Source organism: Pocillopora damicornis, chromosome 7 (genome assembly GCF_964200805.1).
Source record: "Pocillopora damicornis chromosome 7, jaPocDami1.2, whole genome shotgun sequence".
NCBI classification, from domain to species: domain Eukaryota; kingdom Metazoa; phylum Cnidaria; class Anthozoa; order Scleractinia; family Pocilloporidae; genus Pocillopora; species Pocillopora damicornis.
The window spans coordinates 9318661-9334622 of record NC_142676.1 but is presented as its reverse complement, the minus strand read 5'-3'; the positions used below and the strand labels follow the sequence as shown (position 1 = coordinate 9334622).

The window sequence follows — 15962 nt, the reverse complement described above, 5'->3', positions numbered from 1 at the left end:
AAAGGTTTAAAAAAAAAACACTTTTCGATAGAAAATCCATAAAGTCCATGACAGTCCTTTCAGTTTATAATACAGATGTTTCGAATTCTCCCTACCCAATCATCTTGAGCCAGAACGGAAAAAAAAATATAAATTTAAGACTATAAAAGTATTCAATTTATTTATATTTGCCAGAGTTCACTTGTTTGTATTTTGGCGCTGTAACACCTTCATCTTGTGTTTTTTGTCTCCACGTAGTTAATAAGTTTCTTTCATTCTTGCTCACCACTTTTCTATTAGAATTTCTGCCAATTCCCGCCTGTGATTTTTTTCGGTTATCGTAAAGAAGTCTGATTACAAGAATCTCGCTGCTTGCGTCTTACTGAAAGTGTTTTCATGATGAAACTGCAAACTTAGAACAAGAAAAACATGGAGAACTTGGCTGATAACACAATCAGCAAGTACATGAAAGTTTTTTATTCAATGCATCTTGTAGTGACTACTCTATAATGTTCTGAAATACTTTAAGACGCTACTAACAGCTGACAGCATTAATGTCACAGTTGTATGTACACAAATAAGTTTACAGACCAATTCATGTCGGCGAGGAACAAATGTGTTATTTACTGTCCAAGTTTTGTTTGAATTAAGAAAAATGTGCCCTATGTTTGAAATTTGGCCTGATGTCGCATGCCCAAGACCATGAGGCCACTTTACCCTTATGCAGAGCCCAAGAACCCACATATGATATACATGGATATGCTTCTTAGCCGCGTAATGTACATTTCTTATAGAAATTTACTTGTCATCGACTTAGCGGGCGCTAAGTCGATGAATAAATTTGCAAGTCAATGGTTAAGTTTACTTAAATTGTAAATAGTAACAACCTACTTTATGAATACCGTGCAAGAAATAATCTTGACGATTCAAGGAGAATGTTCCAGAGTCCAATGCCAAAGATATTTTTCGATGACTTTCCTCCCTAACTAGTCATTTCGCATGCTAATAGGCATCCCTCAGAACTAAGGTTAGAAATAACGAAACAAAATCGGCGAGGCTGAGAAGTGACGATGAAAATACAATAAACATTTGCTTTCAATCCGCATTAGAAAATAAAAAGGCTTCCTTTGCTTACTCAGCCCTTAAAAGCTCTGATATCGATTTGATTTGAAGATCAAAACTGAACCGAGCAAACGAAATTGCAACTGGAATAGACTTTTTCAGAAGGAACGGGTTTTCTGTTTTCTTTGCACTGGCTTACTTGTACACTATTTAATTTACCCAGTCGGCAATAAGCATGCCATGTTAATAGACTTTGGTACATTATGAAATAAGATGGAAAAAAAACTAAATCGAACGAAAAAAAACTTCGCCAAAGTTATGAAAGCTAAACATTGACCATGGGCTCAAAACTCGGAACAGGGTTATTGGATTGCCGCCAAAAGCAAGAATATTTTCGAGTCAGGTAAACATTTGCTGGGACACGTACACATAAACAAGGTTACAAGCTAGATACTCATAACAGACAAAAGATTCACAGAGTTCTCTTAATTTCATCAAGCTACGACAACTCCTCAAAATGAGTGAGCTCCTCCAAGTTTTTATCACCGCTGCGTTCCTTTTGCTGACCGTAAATGGAGACAAATCCTCTTCCCCAGCTTGCGCCAAGCCATACGACCAAATGATGGCATGTAATCTTATCTGTAACATGATTCAAGACTCGGACGCCAACGATGCAATGAAAATGTTACAAACCAAACTCGAAGGTCTTATTGCAGCAATGAAGAATCGTTCTCCTTTACTTCCAGGTAGTCCAACCAGACTAAAGTATTTTACGTGTCTCGCGTAGCAACTCGCCATTGATTTGGGGGTTTAAACAACACGCGCGATTGTTTCAAAAGCCACACAAACGGTGCTCGTTTTTGTTTTAAAACCCTTCTTTCTATTCTTCGTAAGTCGGATTAAGCGTTTTAGAATGATAAAAGCTATTTTTGAAATATTAACCTGCACTGTTCTTTTCATTTCACCAGCCTCTTCTTGCAAGGAACACTACGAAAAATACAAGTAAATAAATAGTGATACAATCATAACAAAATTAATGCAAATATATCCTGTATTGTTATATTTAAGAAAAGTTGATCTTTTTTAGGCGCTTTCTCTTCGTTTATTACAATGGCCATAATGAATTTTGTGAACACTTGTATTTCTGTTGTCCACAGGTCGACAAAGAGTCAAGTTTACCCTCTAATATTTGGCTCACAAAACGTTCCTGTTTACTGTCACATGGGGAGCTTTGGATGCGGAGATGGAGGATGGACTTTGGCCATGAAGATTGACGGAAAGAAGGTATGCTACTGTACTATTAAGGAATACCACTGTTGTAAACTATACACCACTATAACTTTCCTTTTCTCAACATTTCAGAAAACCTTCCATTATGATTCCAAGTTTTGGAGCGACAAAAATATCTACAACCTTCCCGGAGGAAAGACTGGCTTTGACTCAGAAGAGACCAAATTACCGACCTACTGGAACACACCCTTCTCCAAGATATGCCTCGGTATGAAAATCAACCAACAGCTCAGGTTTATTGTCATCAACAAGCAGGCAAGCTCTCTCCACTCACTGATCGCTGATGGAAAATACCGCAACACTGCACTGGGTCGCAACACGTGGAAGAAGTTGATCGGCTCACAATCCTCCTTACAGGCCAACTGTAACAAGGAAGGCTTCAATGCTGCGGGCAGTTCCAAAGGCTCTTCCAGAGCAAGAATTGGTATTCTTGGAAATAATGAAAAACAATGCGCATCTCCTGATTCCAGAATCGGCTTTGGAACGGGAGGATATCAGGATGACACCATCACTTGTGGAAATTCCGCAATAAAAGGTCACACATCAGACAATGGAGAGAAGCAAATCAAAGCTATGGGATATATCTTGGTGCAGTGACAAGGGAATCGTGGAACTCTCTGTGACATGGCCTTCGAGCAATGCCCATAGTAAACTGAAATACGTATTTGTAGCACAAGGGGTAAAAGCCAATAAAAAAAAGTCGTTCAAAACTGATACTGTTTAACTAGTTTGGACTTTCGTTAGTTTACCGTAGATATCCAGTTTATGATCAAAATTATTTCCTGACAATTTTCGATGGTCATGATAATATAGCTAAGTTACTGGAAGTTGGGATTTCACATGAACAAAAAATTGGCGCCAAAAAAATATAAATTCTTGTCAATGACGTGTGCACATTTGTGATATGATTCAGTGAATAATTCACAACAAAATGTAGTTTCAACTTAAACTAAGATTTGAGATGATGTTTCACGAGTATGTATCAAAATGCATCGAGTCTTTACATCATTAATTTGTTATAAAAGGGTTACAAAAAAAACCCTAATAGAGCACACTAAGAAAAGTTTATGATCGAAAACTGATTATCCCTTCACTAAAAATTCGCCCAATAATAATATCCTCCTATTTATTAGCCATAAAATCTCCACAAGGAAGACGGTGCTACCCCAAGGGCTAAATTCTACTTCTCCTTCATGAATGCATTTTTATTTTGAGTGCAACTCTTTATAAGTCGGTACACAAAGACAGCATTTTTTGTTCTCATTTCCCGTTGGTCACTTTTCGCGGTTGTTTTTCGATTCGGTATTATCACAAAAAAGTGTCGCCCCGTCCTCCCCCCTCCCCAACAGCTTGCAAACCTGTTACTCATCCGACTCCCCAAACCGGTAACTTGGTCTCTTTGTAGATATTGATAAAACTAAATATAAGAATAAAATCAGAAAGAATACAAAATAAAAAATAGGGGGCTTTGTCTGTCGGAGTGTCTGAGGTAAGAGTGCCATGACTTCTCAGAGTGAGTTTGTGCGTTTATGAAAATAAACAACTGATTCAGCAATTGACAGAAAATGCGGAGGATCCCTTGGGTAAGTGGATAAGTATCAGGACCTTTTCATCTTCCCCTGCTTAGTTTCATTATACTAAAGAAATTAGCAAGTTGTAGGCTATCCGATGGCATCGCTAGAAAATGTGTGAAAACCGTGAGATATTCTTAAAAAATAATTTTCTGGCGTGACTAAGGCGACATAAGCTTTTTTCATTTAATTAGCAAGAACTATTGAGCTGGTTACTAGAGATCACCTTGGAAACAAGATAACAATATCTCGGCAAATAACAAACACAGAAGACAAAATACATATAAAATATGCTGAATGCAGATTTTTTTTAAGCTCGAGATAAAGATTAACATCCAAGAGTTTGTCCACACTCGAGGCTATGACTCCAAAAAACGAGACGTGTGCAAGAGCAGTTTGAATGATAAAAGAAATTAAATACACAGATGTAAAACTGTGTCTTGGAATGCACGCAATGCCGGAATAACGGCTGAGAAACCAAACCAACAGAGAGATCAGACACTGCAAGACTCAAGAGCAATGTTTTCACAGGCTTTGGTATAGACGAAGTCCTTGTCAAGGCATGGATTGCCAAGATATTCAATACGATAGCTGTACAGGCCGAGAAGGCGTTCAAAGCAATATTGACTATTCGTTATCGATGATGTTTCGTTGAATTCTGTCATTCTGTACCAAGTTGCGAGGGAAACCAGGCGTATTCAAGAGAGTACACGACAAACTAATCTCTCTCTCTCTCTCTCAAGTGATACAATTAAAGTCGAACCTGTACTAAGCGGTACCGTATTAGGTCACCCTGTATTAAGGGGTCGGTTTTCTAAGTCAATAAACTTTTCACCTGATTTTCCACCTGAATTGAAAGGTCACTTAAAGTGGAACCACTCAGTTGAAGCTATGAACAATTTTTAAACTAAAATTTGAGCCATGTTTATTTCCAGAAATCAAAGTTAGCAGAATTTTTGAGTGAGTTTTTTATAAATAAAGAAGTCAATTACGAATAAAAGCATGAAATAGGGTTGTTTTCGTTTTTTTCTCTTACGACAACCCTATTCTATGGAAGCCGTATTTAACAGTCGTTCCGTGAGTGACTGCTTCATACAGGTTCGACTGTAGTTATTTTCCTGTTTTTCTAAGTCAATATGGCATGATGTTTTAGCCCCTTCACCGAAAATTAAACAATTCCTGAAATTAAGGGGGAAAAAGCTTTTATTTAGCTTAGTGAAAGTTTTATTTGACTTATTTACATACCGGTAAAGATTACATCAAACTTGAGTCATACACAGGTCTTGGCGAAACCGAAAGAAGACTATCTATCCATTTTAACAATGTGGAGAATTGAAGATTGTACGCAGTACTTGTTGTGACGTAGTGAATCTGATGAACATGTGCTAAACAATTAAATTTTAAACCTTTATCAATCAAAATGAGGCTCTCATTAGATTTGAGAGGATTGCCTTACTTGCGCGAAAAATTACTTTAATAGCTGTAAAAAAACAAACAACACAATCGTCACTACTTTCACCACCAGTCGGTGATTCAAAGACACCTAGGTATTTGATTAACAAAATAAAGAAAGGTCGCGTTTACATCATCATTATTACCAGGGCACTTAAAACCGAGGTCTTTAAGGTTTTGAGCCGAACAGAAGGAGAATGTGGCTGCTTCCGTCCACGACCGCTTTAACATCAACCAATCAGTTGGAAGGCCTCTATTTCAGCGTTAAAGTGCATGCTACGAGTTAACGGCGATCTTTCGGAAACAGCTAGAGAAAAGCACACTTAATATCTGATGGCCTTCTGCATCTAGAAAAGATCTTTCCTGAAGCGATCAACTTCCAAAGTGGTAAATGTCTGGTGCCCTGTTTCTCAAACATACTAGGAATGATCCTAATCTAGAGAAAAAAAATTCCAGATGGACGTAGTTGTCCAGTCTAGTGAAGAGAAAGAACTGTCCCTTAAAAGCTCTTTTTAAATTTTATCAAAAGAGTGTAAGATGTTTCTCCAAAACTCCCCAACGTTTCCTTTTATTAAGAATCCCCTTGATTGAAGCAAATGCTTTGCGATCTTTGATGACCAATAGATTTTATTTTGACCAATTTTGCAACCATGAGGAGCGGTTCAACAAAATCCTGCAATGTTTGTGGGGTCCCAATGGCACGTGGAACGCTTTCATAATTTTATGGCCTGCTATACGTGACCGTTTTGTTGATCTTTTTCTTTTTTTTTGCCAATGATTTACCAGAAATATCCTAAAATCTTCTGCCTTTTAATCTTAATGCAATAACCGAAATCTTACATGCGCTCTCATTGGGAATTAGGAGTGTTCAGATGAGAGTATGTAAACACGGCTGTGACGTTTTAGATTCGCGGTGTCTTAAGAAATATCCTAAGAGAAGCTTTTTCTTTTCTGAAAAGTTTTTCTGCGCTGACACTTACAGCGTTGACATAATTTTCAATAGAAACTCCGTGAAATCCATGGCAGCCCCTTTTTTTTCTTTACGGATGTTTTGCGTTCTCCAGATGCACCCGTCTTGAGAAATGGAAAAGAAATGTAGGTGAATCAAAGGGCCTTTTATATTTGGAAGAGTTTACTTTCGGCGCCTTGAAACATATCTTGCGTCTCTTTCCGCATAGTTAATGACAGAGTTTCTTTCAGCGGTGCTAACTGCTTCTCTGTTTGTCTTTCTGCGAAACATCCTTTGCTATTCTTTCGTTACCGTAGAAAAGTCTGGTTACAGGTCACTTGCTGCGTCTAACTGAAAGTGGAAAAATCTACAGAACTTAGGGCATGAAAAGGAATGAGAAAGTTTGTTGATCAGTGAATCAAATTTGTTTCTCAATACATGTTTTAGTGACTAGTCTTTCAACCTACTAATAGCGTATATTTTTTAGAATGCTCTAAAATGTTTCGTAGACGCCACTGACAAGCGTGACAGAGTGACACATTTCTATTTACACAGGTAAGTTTACAAACTAATTCACGGCTTCGATAAACAGATGTGTTACTGGCCTGAAAAACCTTGTTTGACCTATAAAAAGTCATTCCTCGCCTTATTTCGCATAGTCAAGACCATGAGGGCACTTGCTGTATTCTGGTTTTCCCCAACACTGAGCCCACCAAGAGATAATATGCATGCGCATCTTCGCCGCCGCTGTAGATTTTATAAGAGAATTTGAAGTGTCATCGGCTTAGCGAGAAGTAAATTTGCAAATCAATGGTCTAAGTTTACTTTAGTTGTAAATAGTAATGAACTATTTTACGAACATCGCGAAAGAAATCATATACGTGATTATTCTATAGAAAGAATACATAGACCAGATAACAGTTTCGACGAACTGGCTCTCTGCTTGATCATCTCGTATACGAGTAACCAATCCTAAGACCTAAACTTAAACTAAAAGGACAAAATCGCCTGGGACTTAGACTAGACCGTAGAGATGCAATTTTTATATTTTGCTGTTGTTGCATTTTCTGTGTGTATAAAGAGCTGAGGAAAAATGGCTTCCTTAACTTATGCATTCTTTGAAAACTTTAATTTCGTCAGGGATTAAGGAAAATTTGATTTTTTCGAACTGGGCGAAACAAGCGAAATTGCTACTGGCATTTTTTTTCTCCTCCTCAGGAGGAAGGTGTTGTCTATTTGTTCAACCCTGAGACTGGATTACTAATACACTATTCTCTAATTTAATCACCCTCGGATAAGCAACCGATGAAAATACATTCTTGGTATATGGAACTTAAAGAAAAATTGAACGTCAGAAACAACCTTTCCAAAATTATAGAAGCTGAGATTTCACCAGCGGCTTAAATTTAAAACAAGGTTATTGGATTGCCACCGACAGTATGAATATTTTCGAGTTGGGTAAACATTTACTGAGAAACTATACACAGAGACACGGTTACACGCTTGCTTCTCATAAGAGGGCTGGACAGAACATTCCCAAAGTCTTCTTATTCGCATAAAACTATGACAACTCGTCAAAATGAGTGTATTCCGTCAAGTTTGTATCACCGCTATAATCCTTTTCCCGATCGTAAAGGGCGACAAATTCTCTCATCCAGCTTTCACTAAACCATAGGACCAAATAGTGGGTAATCCTATTTGTAACATGATTCAAGACTCGGACTCTCAGGAGACTAAATTACCAACCTACTGGAACACACCCTTCCCCAAGATATGCCCCTGCTTGAAGATCAGCCCAGAGCAAGAATTGGCATTCTCGGAAATAATGAAAAAGACTGCACAAGCGCATATGATAGAATCGACTTTGGAACGGGAGGGTACCAAGATGACAACAGAACATGCGAAGGTGTTGTTAAGTTCCAAGTAGAGATGGAAATAATTTTTGTCGGTCGTTTCGATCTTAGACTACACAAACTTTGGTTATTTAACGGTCTATCATATTGCAACTCAGAAATGTACAAAGTTTTAAAACAGACGCACAGAGTTGTTGATTGTTCGGGTCATCATATCTTTTGCTTCACCACATTCTTGTCCCGGCTCTTGTACTGTCCCTAATATTCATTTTAGAGCATTGACGGATTAATTAACCCTTTACCTTCCAAGAGAGAACTTCTCCTTACAATATCAAGTATAGAAGTGATCAGAATAAAGTAAAATATAAATTCGGGGATTATTGGTTGATCCAATACCAAATTCTCCAAATTGATGTCATAAGAATTGTATGACAGACAGTAAGGAGAATTACCAATGAAATCTTAAGAGTTTAAAGGTTAAGAGGACAATTCAACAATCATTTTTCCCTCTATAGTAAAACCTCCGTAGATATGTTATGATAAGGTATATATAGTTTGTGCCTTGATTACTAAGTCACCTTCGATGTGAATCGTGATGCTCTGATGTCATATCTCCGGTCTTCTTCATCCAACGAGGTCGACTGGTCAGGTGTCACCTTATGAAGCAATATACTTCACTGTGATATTTTGTTTTAGACAGCTGGGATTAGTTATAGCGCACCGTGATGATTTGTGCCAATAGTACTTTCTTTTTACTGAAGCATAAGTTATGAATTTAAGAATTATCAGACCGCTGTTCAAATTAAATAATATACCTAAAAGATGAATATATATGTGATTACACGAACCTGCACGACTAAGAGGTTCAAGATACAAGCCCATTTCGTCATGAGGAAACAATTGCTAATGTTCTTCCTTTGTTACAACAACATTAAATGAGGAAGCATGGTCGTTGGAAAATGTTTTATTTCACAACTGTGAGCTGAGTTAAGCGGAGGTTTGCAAAATATTCTTAAACACTAGGAGAAAATAGTACAATTTTCTTTTGCAAAAGCGTAACTATTTCACTATATAGGCGTCAAGATAAGTCATAATCAGGTTTGAAGACCCTGGATTTCCATCACCGAAGCCATGGTAATAAAAAGTGGTTCATTAACAAACAGAAAGCAGATGTTTTGACGAGATTAGAGGGTCTTCTGAAAAAAAACAATATACTTAATACCCGACTATTCTCCTTCCAAAGAAAGTTCCATTAACCACAATTGAGGAATAAAAACCTTTTATAGGCCATATTTCAGAAAAAGTTTGTATAGTAGTAATGCAATAACATCTTCAGTTAATCCTAATTTGCAAGTCATTTGCAAGAACGACAGTTTTTTAGCATGGCACGTCATCCGAGTAATTGTGTCGTAAGACAGCATGGACAGAAAGAACCATTTGACAATTTATAAAATTCTAGTCCTCAATTTCTTCTTCACTATGAGTAAAGTCAAGTAAGATTATGCAGGGAAAAGAAGGCCCTTCGTGTCATTTACAGATGGGACTTTTCCTCTTTGCCTTCTTGATCTTTGTCTTAAATGGAACGTTAATGTTTGTCAGTCTGGTGAACGCAAACAAAGCGGCATTTCCCGATGATGTAACGTAGTACGTTTAACGAAGAAGATAATACATCAACTGTAAGGCCCTTTGTTAATAGATCTGTGTTTTTACCGGATATACTTCGTTTTACAAAGTGTGCAACGACAGAAATGTCAAGTTAGACAAACAAATTTACCCGCATCTAGAGGCTCCCAAATGGATGGTAGCTCAAAAATGGCCTAAACAAGCCTCAGCTTATTTTAATGAACTAAAAAGGAAAAAAATACGTTCTTTTTATCAATATCGAAGAACCTTCAGTTAAGTTTAGGATTCTATCAACGGGTTGGCGGAGTTCAGTGACGCTTGTGGAAAACGTGTAACTGGTCCACAGTCAACTGATATTTAGCCATGTTTTCAGCTTATTTCTGTTTTCTTTTATTGGAGATCTGTTCCATTACGCCCTGGCGAGTCACTTCAAAAGGTCAGTCTTCGTACAATTCATCGTAAACGAAGTTTCTATTGTTTAAGGAAATTTTAGTTGTCATTCTGTGCCGAACTGAAGTTATTAGATGTTCTCAAATGTTACTTCATAAAGGAGGGTAATACGCTGTTGTGAATCTGGAAAGCTGACGTTTTGAACAAAAGCCTTTTTTCGAAGTAAATTTAAAAACTGTTAGCAGATTTCTTCTTTCCTTTTTTTTTTCTTTCATGATAACTTGGTGTTAACATTTTGACGTTTTCACGTATAATTTAGGAGGACTTAATTTAACAAACATCAGTGAATGAAGTGGGTTAAAATAACAAATACGAAATATATAAATGTCTTTCTCACGAAAACATTTACAGCTAGCGAATTTTTTGTTACTTACAATAGAATCCTTTTTTTTTTTTACTAAAATTGCGAGAAGGAAATAAATCGCGAAGACGGTAAAAAACGAAGATACATCTAAGTTTCAATCGCCAATATTTGTTGCATGAATAATGAAAGTAAGAGAGCCAACATTTATCTCCAGTTTGGATCACACATCATCAGGCGGTTTCTACTTGATCAATACCTTCGCTTGGCAATCGCCTTTCATCTTAAGGACGGTTTCCTCTCTCAAACTCGAAAAATGCAGACCTCAAACACTAGACCACTAGAATCGTATTGGACGCCAAGCATGTCCTAATGCATCAATTTACAGCAATATTTTTAAGCATTCATTACTTCCTTCCCCTTCTAGGAAAATTTCATGCACTTTAAACAGTAATTTAAGACCAGCATAAGTGTCAGTTATCCTCTGAAATCCTATGTCTTGATTTATCTACGTCGCTGTTTGGACAATAAATCCAAACTACATGTCGCGGTTGCCAATGTTGTTTTGGTACCTTTAAAATGCAAGGCCATCTAGCTCAATATGATATCAGAAGGTTAAAGACGTCTTGTTCGTCTGTAACCATGGTGACCGTTAAATTGGTAGTTAAAACTTCATCATCTTGCAAACAGCCCTCCCTTATGCTGTATTTAAATTTGTCGCTAACCGAACGTATGCGCACAACAGAGGACGTCATCGATGATAGGCTTTAAGAACGTAGGTGCAGACAATGAATATTTAAAAATTCATGCTTAATGTAATTTGACCTTTCATCGTCAAGGTAAGAATACGAGCGTGCAAATTTTGCCAGCGTTCAAAATTACAAATAGATCCTAAAACCAAGCTCAAAAATTTGATGTTCTCGTCAACAGAAATTGACATTTTGGACGACAACGACATAAACTTCAGACAACGTTTGTTCGCAGTATACGAGTTTCATTACTTGAACGTGCTTCCAGTCGGAGTACGTATGGTGTATGACGACTTAGACTGTACCTTCAAATGCCTTTACCATCCTACATGTATTTCTGTGAATCTGGTCGCTGAAGGAGGACTGTGGTGTGAGCTACTGTCGTCTGATAAGTACAGCAATCCCAAGGAGTTCAAACAAAACAAGAGCTCGCATCATTATCAAATTATCGTAAGGACTACTTGTACAGAAAATGTATCTTTTTTTTTATGTTGCGTGGTAGAACCCTAAGAAATCAATGTTTTGCTTACAACAAATAACAGTTGTCACTATTATCTGTTTGTTGTGGTTGTGTTAACCAGCCTAGGCATCGTGAGTTTAATCCTGTCCCAATTCATTGCTCTTTTAGTCGCCTTGTTCCAACAATCCATGCGACAATGGTGGGACTTGCGTGGCCTACCACGAGGATGAGACGTTTAAATGCGTATGCAAAAGTGGTTTCATCGGAGAACAATGTGAGAAAGGTATTGGGAGGACGTGGTGGGCACAGGAGGTTTAATCTTAACAGCCAAGTGTACAAAAACTTCCTTCTCTTAACGCAGATTTCTGTAGTATGAAGCGATACGGAGTATTGTAATACGTAGTCATGTTCTTGGCAAGGTTCCACGCGCTTTCATTGACAAAACAGGTTCAACAATTTCCGAAAGGAGGCTGTACGCGGTAGCGTGAGTGGGGTAGGAAAAGCCCCCAATCAAGGGAAACCTTGTTGATGTTTCTAAATTAACACGAATAATCTTTCCTTAAGACATAGATGAGTGTTCTACAGGAAATGACAACTGCAGTGCTAACTCTGAGTGCAGCAATACCAAGGGTTCGTACAGTTGTACTTGTAAACCGGGATATTCTGGAGATGGACGAACTTGTAAAGGTAAATTAACTATCGTTGTATATGACAACTGAATGAGTGTTTGTTGTTGCTCCGTGACCCGCTGATATTGTGAGGTTAGGAAAAGTTCCATGCTGATCACTCCTGGAAATTCAGGGTTTAATCGTGTATAGATATGTAAGTCCTTGTTCTCGGAGGATACTCTCGATACTCGAAGCTAGCAGTTCAATGTAACTGAACGTCTTTGTTTGAAATTTCAGATTTCGACGAATGTTCAACTGCAGAAACCCACAACTGCAACGCTGATGCAGTATGCAACAATACCATGGGATCGTACACCTGTTCATGCAAAACTGGATACTTTGGAGATGGATGGACTTGCAAAGGTAAATGCCCTCTCTTCGCTTGCGTCCCAGGTAAACCGAGTGAGGGTTGAAAAGCTTGGAAATCAAAAGTTTTTCTCCTCGTCACTTACAAGGGTTTCAAGTGTTCTAACAATATCTCAAATAGATTGTTACGATGCGATCCTCTGCTTTTAAAGAAAAACGATGAGTTTCTCGGTACAATAAAACGAGAGGGTTTTAACCAATCAGAGTTTACAAAGACTCTCAGCTATAAGTTGATGATTCTGATGATGACTGTCATTTTCAATTTCGCTTGCCAGTGAGGTTTGAGATCAGTTTTACAATGTTAAGTTTACAATAACTGATCTTCTTACAGATATTGATGAATGTGCTACAGGAAAACAGAAGTGCAGTGCTGATGCAGAGTGCAATAATACCAAAGGATCGTACAACTGTACATGTAAACCTGGATATTCTGGAGATGGACGGACTTGCAATGGTAAATGTTCGCCGTTTTCATGGCGTAAAAAATGCAGTAGTCATTTACACAGTAACTGACATAAAAATTGTTACCAAATATTAGGAAATACACCTTAGAAACCCAATTGGCTATTTACAGAGTAAAACCAAGGAGTTAAACTCGGGGGACCAAAAGTAAATCCAGCGAGTAGCAGGACAAAGGGCTTAAACAAAGGACCTCTCTTACGACTCGGTCAAGCTACCACAAGAGTAGCAAACATCCATCCATTTCAGTCTCCTAAATATTCAATCAATCAAAAGGCAATCTACCAATAAATCACTCTAACTCTGGTTGTTGAGGCTGCTGACCCCTCAGCCTAGTGCTGCTATAGTACATTAAATAGTTTAGGATATATATGTGCCATTTGTACATTCAGCTGTCTTCGAGATTAGTCACAAACACAAGCACTGTCCTTAGATTTATTCGTAACGATGACGCCTCCTTTCTGTCGCAGTATCGACGTGCAAAGAAATTTACGCCAAGAATATGTAAGTAATGATTACACTACCACTTTAAAAAAACGGTGTAAGAGAGTGTAAACTTAAGTTAAATAAATGTAAAGGTCTCACTAATAGAATGAGGAGACTTTGGGGGTGGAGCGGAAAGAATAAAAATGATAACGGTAACGATAACGAAAATGATAGCAATGATGCTGATTTTAAGTACTGTAGTAGAGTTTCGTAAAAGGTTGAGGCATAAAAAGTCAAGCACAGCTGGAAGTTGTCATTAAAACACCCTTACAGAAGTTATTCGGAATTGAAGGGGGTAAGTTTCTGAAGAAACTGTAGTGCTGCGCCGGTGGGAGAGTATATCAGGGTAATTCAGTTTTATCAACTGAGTTGAAAACGTAAATTGGCCACCATAAGAGTTTAAAGGCTGACGTTCCGAGCGTTAGCCCTTCGTCGCTCGAACGTCAGCTTTTAAACTCTTTTACGGTGGTCAATTTACGCTTTCATGTCTAACAGAGATTGAGGTTGTGTCATCAACAGATCGAACGTGAGTGGAGTGATGACGCTGTACCTCGATTCAAAACCGGTTTCCATTTTCTGTCATATGGGAAATTTTGGTTGTGGAGATGGAGGATGGACTCCAGTTATGAAAACTGATGGCAATAAGGTATAAACTAGCTTTGTTTAGCTACAGAGGTTGAAAATGTAATTTGATTTAAAAGAGATGGTCGCCCAGAGAGGCACTTTAATTGTCAGCTACTGCCTCCCCTCTCATTCTTAGCCATGGTCATTTGTTGTGGACAGTGAGAGAGGTTATATGTACCTCATTGTTTAATAGAACATCTCACGATTGACAACGAGTAAGAGCTATGAGTAAAAGCAGGGCAGAAATAAATGCATCCTTCTAGAATAGAAAACATGGTATGACGCACGATAGATTAGAAGGGAAAAGGACTACAATCTAATTTCCAATGTCGTGCTGATTATCATACGATAAATTGATAGTGGTTCGCTAATATCTTTCCCAGGTTACTTTCCATTACAATTCTAGCCTTTGGATAAGCAAGTCTGACTATAACCTTCCAGGAGGTGCGACTGGTTTTGACAGGCAAGAGACCAAGTTACCAACTTTTTGGAACACACCCTTCGAGAAAATCTGTCTCGGTATGAAGATCGATAACCTTACTAACTTCATTTTAGTCAATAAGACGGCTGTCTCGCTACATTCGCTGATAGCTGACGGGAAATATCGCAACACGTCGCTGGGTCTCAAGTTGTGGAAATCGCTAATTGGCTCCAACGCCTCTTTGCAGACCAGCTGTGTAAGAGAAGGGTTCAATGCTGTGTGTAGCGACATAAAAGCGTCAAAAGCGAGGATCGGGATCATTGCTGACGATAAAGAAGACTGCAGCGACTGTGATTCTAGAATTGGGTTTGGTACAGGGGGATATCAGGATGATAATCACACTTGCGGAAACGAAGCAACATACTCCTCAGACAATGGAAGTAGGCACATCAAAGCCATGGGATATATCTTGGTGCAGTAACTCTCACTGCCTCCCTACCCTTTATGCAAAAACGTCCTTGACTGTTTCGCATGCTCAGATATCAGTGCACTTAAAAAATAGCTTCAAAATAGGATTGAAAAGCGCTTATAGGAAGCCTCTGTAGTAATAAAACGATTTGATTAGTTTCGCCTATTCAATGTTTGATCAGCGATCTCCGTCATATACACTTATATCAAAGAGACAGCGTCATTTACACGTATATCAAAGAGACAGCTTCAAAGGGCTTCTTTGGAGAGTCCATCAGGACTGGGATCAACAAGAAAATGAAGGATGCGATGATACAGACTATTCGTATTTAACAATGTTTTAACCATGTTTAAAACCATCAGAATAAAAGCATTGTCCTCTAAGACAAATATCGCACACCCAAAGTGAACTGTTGCCTCTCCACACCTGATATCTAATGGACACTTCCTCTCCTTAAACTCACCAAGGCTGCCGAAAAAACAAGCCCATAACCACGTGCGTTCCAGGAAAGGAATGGAAAGACCACAACTAAATAGGAACCTTTAAGATGAATCATTGAATATTGAAAACAATAACAAATAAAATAAAAATAGGACCAAGTCGCTGCAGCTAAGCCCAACCTTTTCCCCTTGGGAAGGCTCTTTCGGAAATCAGTTCCGTTGTTCATTATATTGTTTCTCTCAATTGGTACGTGCGCTACGATTCGTCAATCTGGCGGACCGAACTTCAC

General features: G+C 38.3%; 2 protein-coding genes across 3 annotated transcripts; both read left to right on the top strand.

Moving 5' to 3' along the window:
- The first annotated feature begins 1451 nt into the window (after window positions 1-1451).
- LOC149042425 (putative skeletal organic matrix protein 5) lies at window positions 1452-3041 on the top strand. The gene is made up of 4 exons (XM_089212978.1): window positions 1452-1787; window positions 2010-2043; window positions 2199-2325; window positions 2404-3041. The coding sequence occupies exons 1-4, from the start codon at window positions 1559-1561 to the stop codon at window positions 2926-2928; spliced, it is 915 nt and encodes a 304-aa protein (XP_089069104.1). The 5' UTR covers window positions 1452-1558; the 3' UTR covers window positions 2929-3041.
- Window positions 3042-9597: 6556 nt separating this feature from the next.
- Window positions 9598-15822, top strand: LOC113682693 (uncharacterized). 2 transcript variants are annotated; one of them, XM_027199860.2, is made up of 9 exons: window positions 9598-10215; window positions 11461-11729; window positions 11908-12013; window positions 12304-12426; window positions 12645-12770; window positions 13105-13227; window positions 13703-13736; window positions 14238-14364; window positions 14726-15822. In XM_027199860.2, the coding sequence occupies exons 1-9, from the start codon at window positions 10143-10145 to the stop codon at window positions 15242-15244; spliced, it is 1500 nt and encodes a 499-aa protein (XP_027055661.2). In that variant the 5' UTR covers window positions 9598-10142; the 3' UTR covers window positions 15245-15822. The 2 variants fall into 2 exon arrangements, with proteins under 2 accessions (XP_027055661.2, XP_027055660.2); XM_027199859.2 differs by having other exon boundaries at window positions 9599-10215; window positions 11908-12022.
- The last annotated feature ends 140 nt before the right edge of the window (window positions 15823-15962 follow it).